The sequence below is a fragment of the Neovison vison genome, chromosome 8 (assembly GCF_020171115.1).
Source record: "Neovison vison isolate M4711 chromosome 8, ASM_NN_V1, whole genome shotgun sequence".
In the NCBI taxonomy this organism is placed as follows: domain Eukaryota; kingdom Metazoa; phylum Chordata; class Mammalia; order Carnivora; family Mustelidae; genus Neogale; species Neogale vison.
The window spans coordinates 25,250,145-25,256,835 of record NC_058098.1 but is presented as its reverse complement, the minus strand read 5'-3'; the positions used below and the strand labels follow the sequence as shown (position 1 = coordinate 25,256,835).

The 6,691-nt window shown below is 52.9% G+C and overlaps 1 protein-coding gene across 1 annotated transcript in view; it reads left to right on the top strand.

Annotated features, from left to right (window-relative positions):
* The first annotated feature begins 283 nt into the window (after window positions 1-283).
* Window positions 284-6,691, top strand: part of BPIFB4 (BPI fold containing family B member 4) — a 28,531-nt gene continuing 22,123 nt past the window's right edge. The window contains exons 1-6 of the mRNA XM_044262336.1: window positions 284-321; window positions 1,795-1,918; window positions 2,934-2,996; window positions 3,699-4,218; window positions 5,167-5,271; window positions 6,033-6,176. Of these exons, the coding sequence (XP_044118271.1) occupies window positions 1,813-1,918; window positions 2,934-2,996; window positions 3,699-4,218; window positions 5,167-5,271; window positions 6,033-6,176 (938 nt within the window). The 5' untranslated portion in view covers window positions 284-321; window positions 1,795-1,812. The remainder of the gene's footprint in view (window positions 322-1,794; window positions 1,919-2,933; window positions 2,997-3,698; window positions 4,219-5,166; window positions 5,272-6,032; window positions 6,177-6,691) is intronic.

The window sequence follows — 6,691 nt, the reverse complement described above, 5'->3', positions numbered from 1 at the left end:
CCCATCTGGGGCCTGCCTCTACAGAGAACCCAGTAATGTGCACAGAGGCTGATAAACCCCAGCTCTTGTGACACCATCCGGGGCTGAACATAGCTCTCAGAATTAGCCGCAAACCGCAAACCTTTGTGGTTTTGGGGCTCAGTGCCCGATTTGCAGAGCACATCTGGATTCCAATCTCTCGTAATTACATGGTGTTTCCCTCTCTAGGTCTGGGCTCCGACCCAGCTGCTATATAAGCTTGGCCTGTAACTAGACTCAGCCAAAAGCAGAGGGCTGGGTGGACAGGACCTCTCAAACCGGAACTTCAGGGACATTTCAGGGGTAAGGAGGAGTCCCTTCCCCATTCAGTATCTGGGTAGGGGGGAGGCTGAGGAGAAGAGTCTCAGACAGGAGACCTGTGAGGGTGACCCCTCTCTGAGCCTCTGTTGTCTTGCCTATAACATAGACACAGACAGGAGAGCCTCTCAGGGATCAACAAAAGGGCCTGAACCACACCAGTGACCTTGGGTTAACAGAGCTGCACTTACATTTCCAGGGATTTGGGTTACCCGCCACCTTTGCTACTTCTCTGAGACTCCTCAGCTGCTTGCCAGAAATCCCTCCATTGGTGCCCATCTTTCTAACTGAAGATGGTGATCCCTCTTTGTACACAGAACTTTCTAGGTAGTAGGTAAAGATGAGGTGAAGAAGCCAGGACAAAAAGTTTTTTGCATCTATTAGTCCTTCATATTCTAGTATAAGTGAGTGCTTCCAATATTCTGCAAGTAGATGGGAGTGGGGAAGAAACATGGGGGCTTTGTGACCTTTAAGAGAAGTGGAGGCCGGGAGAAGAGAAGAGGTTATGTAAGTGGAGGGGGCTGAAGCTAGTGATTTTACAATTTGACCCAGAGGGGAGTCAATGATCCTCTAAAGCTGACGACTAGGTAGACTGAATTAAGAGTGAGAGAAGTGGGTGAGGACATGGTGGCAGCAACATTAAGTCTCTTAGAGGCTAAGCAGCTCATCCCAAAACGCATGCTTTCCTCCTCTCCGATCCCATAACAAGCCACACCCACTCTTTAGGGCTCTTTAATAATAGTACCAAGACATCAGCAACAGCTGCTGTTTATTGAGTGTCTACCTCATACCAGAAACAATGTGTCAGTAATTAGGAGGCAGAGGGTCAGAAAAGTAAAATCTCTTGTCTAAGGATTAAAACCCAGACAGCTCTGATCCAGAGCCCTAAATCTTAACTACATGGTATAGGACTGTCTCCTCCAAAGAGGCAGAAATGTTTTCTGGCTGGCTGGGTGCCCTGAAAGGGTGGTTAGATTAATGTGTTAATAGGTGGATGAACGGATGGATGGATGGATGGATGGATGGATGGATGGATGGAAAAAAGGATGGATGGGAAGATGGATGGCTTGGTGGGTGAACAGAGGGGTAGATACTGAAGAGATTTCCTCTAGAGCCTGTCTGCTACTAGTCTGCTACTTTGGTTGGAATCAATATGAACCCCCTTCCTGATACTCCATTTGGAAATTTCATCTTGAGGGATAATCAGACGTCCATGGCTCTAGGACAGTTTGGTTCATGAGTCTGCTTTATATCTCCAGACTCATTTCATTTTGAAAAACTTAGAAGATGGTCTTGGGAATTCTGGACCTGCCCCATGTGTGACCTCAGTACATCCCCTCTCCCTCGGTCTCTGGGCCTCAGGGTGCTAGTAGGACCCTAGGCAGGGGCTGCCTAGCTCCACCTGCTGGCCAGGGTGGTGACTCGGGGCCACAGCCATCCCATGCACTGTCTCCTCAGCAGAGAAGCCGCACCAGCATGTGGACGGCCTGGTGCGTGGCTGCTCTGTCCGTGGCAGCTGTCTGTGGCCTCCGCCAAGAGACAAACACTGTCCTCAGGGTCACCAAAGATGTGCTGAGCAACGGTGAGTTCAGGACTGCAGGGGGTGAGGGATGACACGGGGTGGGTGGGGCTGTACAGCCGCCTCTGAGGTGCCCCCGGACACCCTTCATCACTGGCAGGTTCTGTGTCAGGTGGATGGGTGAATTATTGCACCTTTTGCTTTTATTTTTTTAAGATTTTATTTATTTATTTGACAGAGATCACAAGTAGGCAGAGAAGCAGGCAGAGAGAGAGGAGGAAGCAGGCTTCCTCCCAAGCAGAGAGCCTGTTGCGGGGCTCGATCCCAGGACCCTGGGATCATGACCTGAGCCGAAGGCAGAGGCTTAACCCACTGAGCCACCCAGGCGCCCCATCACGCCTTTTGCTTTTGGGTACCATTTCCTGAGCACTCACTGTGTGCATGATAGCGTGTTGAGGACTTTAGAGCTGAGGCAGCAGACGCCACTAACTAAGAGCCTGGAGTCCTGGAATCGGCCTTCCTGGGGCTCAAATACGGACAATGAGGCCTTAAGTCCACTTCTTGCATTCTCCGAGCCTCAGTTTCCTTATCTGCAAAATCTATGTGATTTTGGCCGAATCACAGAGGACAGATACGAGGACGAATGAGAAAGCCTTTTGAAAACTTAGCACGGTTCCTGGTGCATAGGAGGCCCTCAAATGCAGGAGCTATCATCAATCCTGCCTTTAATTCTTGGGACCTCATTTTTGTCATCTGGCAAACAAAGACACTCCCTGCCCTGATTCCCGTCTAAGCAGGTTTATAAGCTCTAAAGTCTGGAGCACTCGGAACGGGGGATGAAGAAGAAAATCTTTCCAGGTTTGGTGAATGGTGTGAATCTAGTTCAAGTGAGAGCAGGTCAAGGTCAGCAGCTAGTGAGAATGGGGGACATCAGGGCTATTGGTCTGGAGGCATTTTCCCATTTGACCGTGACGTTTTGCCACGAGGAAAAGTAGGGCCCAACGGGGTGAGCAGTTCCAGAGGCGGCACCCAGGAGCTGTGGGAGAAAGCCCTGACCGGTACCTTTGCTTCCCGGCAGCCATTTCGGGCACCCTACAGCAGAGTGATGCTCTCCGCTCAGCCCTGAGAGAGGTGCCCATGGGTAAAGCCGGTGGTGATGGTGGCGGGCCGCTCCTGGGGGGGCTGCTTGGTGGAGGTGGAGGTGGAGGTGGTGGGGGCGGTGGTCTTCTGGGGGGCCTGCTTGGTGGTGGGGGTGGAGGGGGTGGTGGTGACCTGCTGGGTGGAGTTGGGGGAGGTTTATTAGGTGGTGGAGGCAGCAGCGGTGGGGGGCTTCTGGGTGGTAGTGGTGGGGGGCTGCTGGGTGGTAGTGGTGGGGGGCTGCTGGGTGGTGGGGGCAGCAGGGATGAGGATTTGTGGGGTGGCGGAGGCAGCAGTAGTGGGGGGCTTCTGGGTGGTAGTGGTGGGGGCCTGCTGGGTGGCGGAGGCAGCGGTGGTCGGGGGCTCCTGGGTGGTAGTGGTGGGGGGCTGCTGGGTGGCGGAGGCAGTGGTGGTGGGGGGCTGCTGGGTGGCGGAGGCAGCAGGGATGAGGGGCTATTGGGTGGCGGAGGACACAAGGGTGGGTCGCTGCTGGCTGGTGGTGGTGGTAAGGGCGGTGGTCTTCTGGGGGGCCTGCTTGGTGGTAGGGGTGGAGGGCGTGAAGACAACCTGTTGGGTGGAGGCGGGGGAGGTTTATTGGGTGGTGGTGGCAGCAGTGGTGGTGGTCTCTTGGGTGGCAGTGGTGGTGGTCTTTTGGGTGGTGGCCGACACCATTACAATGACTACAGACGCGTTGAATTCTCCCGAGGTGTCGGTGGCGTTCCCTACAACGATTTCCATGTCCGAGAGCACCCCCCAAAATATACCAATGGCAACCAGCTTGGCGGTAATTACAAGTATGGTCACATCGAGACCAATGACAACACCGCTCAGCTGGGGGGCAAATACAGATACGGTGAGATCTTTGATTCAGATGGAAACAACAGGGACCTCCGAAGCGGCAACTACCGCCAGGCCGAGAATGCATATGGCTACAACAGGGGCCATGGGCGGTACAGGTCAGCCGAAGGTGCACCAGCCGTGGGCAGGCTTCACCGGAGAGAGCTGCGGCCTGGAGAGATCCCACCCGGGGTAGCCACCGGGGCGCTGGGCCCAGGTGGCTTGCTGGGCACTGGAGGCATGCTGGCAAGTGAAGGCATCCTGGCGGGCCAAGGTGGCCTGCTCGGTGGAGGTGGTCTCCTTGGTGATGGAGGGCTTCTCGGAGGAGGCGGAGTCCTGGGCGTGCTCGGCGAGGGCGGCATCATCAGCACTGTACAGGGCATCACCGGGTAAGGAGGGGCTGGGCTTTTCCTATCAAAGTCAGATGATGAACCTACAAATTGCGTGATGACCCCCAAGGGCCTGGAGTTGGAGGGGTGACAGTCTTCAGAGCCCCATGCACTGCAAGGCTTGGCCTCAGGCCTGGAGGTCTTGGGAGTCCCCAGTTGTATGGCTTGGGGTCTTGTCCTTAAGCAGTCTTGAATTTGAGTCTCAGCTCACATTTTTGTATATGTGTGTGACTCTGGGCCACACTTTACATCACTCTGAGTTTTGATTTCCTCATCTGGAGACTGGTCCTAGTCACAGTTCAAGTGGAAAACACCCAAGAATTTAAAATTACACATATATGGTAATTTCAACTGTGCCCAGTCTCCTCCTCACATTCACTATCTAATTCATCAAATACTTAGTGCTCCTCCTATGTGCAGGCCGCTGTGTTGGCACTGAGCACAAGTCACATGGTCAGCCAAAAATGTGTCTCGTCCTCATGGAGCTTACAGGCTGATGGGGCATATGGGCTTTCATAAAAACCCCTGAAAATAATCATACAATTACAACACTGGTAAGCAGTTTATGGGGAAATGAAGATGTGTATAATGGGGGAGGTCAGGGAAGGCTTCCTGGAGGGAGAGGGTCCTAAACTGTAATCTGAGAATATGTAGGAAGGAACCAGGCAAAGAAGGGGCAGGGACAAGCAGAGGGAATGGCATCATTACGAAAAAAAAAAAAAATCCAAAGGAAATGTAAACAGTGTGTCTCCAAGCAGTAGGACTATGGGCCATGCATTCTTCCCCTTTCATTTCTCTGTGTTTTCCAAGTTCTATCCACAAAGCTCAGGTCTCTTTAGAGGCAGGAGGGATGAATGCAGCACAGAGAAGGGGATGGTGTGAGACTCCTAGTGGAGGGTGGCAGGCGGGGAGGGGATGACCCCCATCTTACCACCCTGTCCTATGCAGGCTGCGCATCGTGGAGTTGACCCTTCCCCGGGTGTCCGTGCGGCTCCTGCCCGGTGTGGGTGTCTACCTGAGCCTGTACACCCGTGTGGCCATCAACGGGAAAAGGTGTGTACCCTCAGCCCCAGAGGGGTCCCCGTCACCCTGTGTCCTGGATGGGTGATCTTGGGCAGCTCATTTCCCTTCTCTGGCCCTCAGCCTCTTTGTCCACAATGTGGGGAGTAGTAAGACCTAATGCGTTACCAGTGCATGACTTATACTTTTGAGCTGAGGTCATCCTGTGGTCCCTGTCAGCAGTGAAGGAAGCTGTGACATCCTGAGTTTGAATCCTGACTCTCTTTAAAGCCGTGTGACCTCGGGTCAGCCCCGTCATGTCACTGAGCCTTTGTGTCTTTGCCTGCAATGGGCATAATGACATCTCCTTTTCCAGGTGGCTGTGGCCACAGGTGAGGGAAGGCATGCAAATGCCTCCCTGCAGAGGGCCTGCCACAAAGTAGGTGCTTATCCAAGGACCTCAGACAGTGGACTTCTGCGCTGAATTCTCCCTGTGGGATGAGGTCATGTCTATATTGCTAGGTCAATGGGTAGTCACCTTGGAAACCAGATTTTATGTATAGAGTTCATTTATTGACCGATCTCATGGACTAAGAGGGAGATAGATTTGTTCAGAGATGTAGAGAGAGCAGGGAAGCCTTCTGGTTTGGGACCCCTAGAGGTGAGTAAGGGGCTTAATAGATGCCCAAAAGCAAGAGGCAGGGACAGCAAGGCTCAAGGCCAAGGTGCAAGGTTCTATGTAGAACTGAATGAAGCTGAGCTGCCTGGCAGTCGAGGTTGACTCACTATCTCACCGGCCCCATGGTCTCCTCTAGTCTCATTGGCTTCCTGGACATCGCTGTGGAAGTGAACATCACTGCCAAGGTCCGGCTGACCATGGACCGCACGGGCTACCCTAGGCTAGTTATTGAGCGATGTGACACCCTGTTGGGGGGTATCAAAGTCAAGCTGCTTCGAGGGTGAGTACCAGTGGGCAGTGGAGTGCCTTGGGAGATGGTGGATAGTCTGTCTTTGACAAACCATATGGCTCCGGGTAAAGGCTCTAGAAGCAGCCTGGAGTTCAAACTTCAGCTACACTATTCCTTGCTGTGTGACTTTGAGCAACTCTGTTGCCCTCTCTGTGCTCCAGTTTCTTTGTCTATGGGATGGAGGTGATTTTTTTCCCTTTGAAATTGAGATAATGAGTTCAAAACACTCAGTACAGAATCTGGTACATTTTAAGGGTTTTCTGAATATATGTCTAGTGGGAGTTTTGTGTCCCTTGGAGCCCCTACTCATGGGGAAATTTCCCAGCTGGTTCTGTCCAAGACAGTGTTGGTTAGGGGTTGAGTTTTTTCTGTTATGCTCTCCCCACAAAATGGCCAAGTCCCCAGACTCTGTTTGGAGAGGTTTCAAGTGTCTGTGTATTGAGGGGTACGCTGCCCCCAAGTGATAGTCTTGGATAAGGGCACATCAGGGCAGCTCAGAGCTGAGT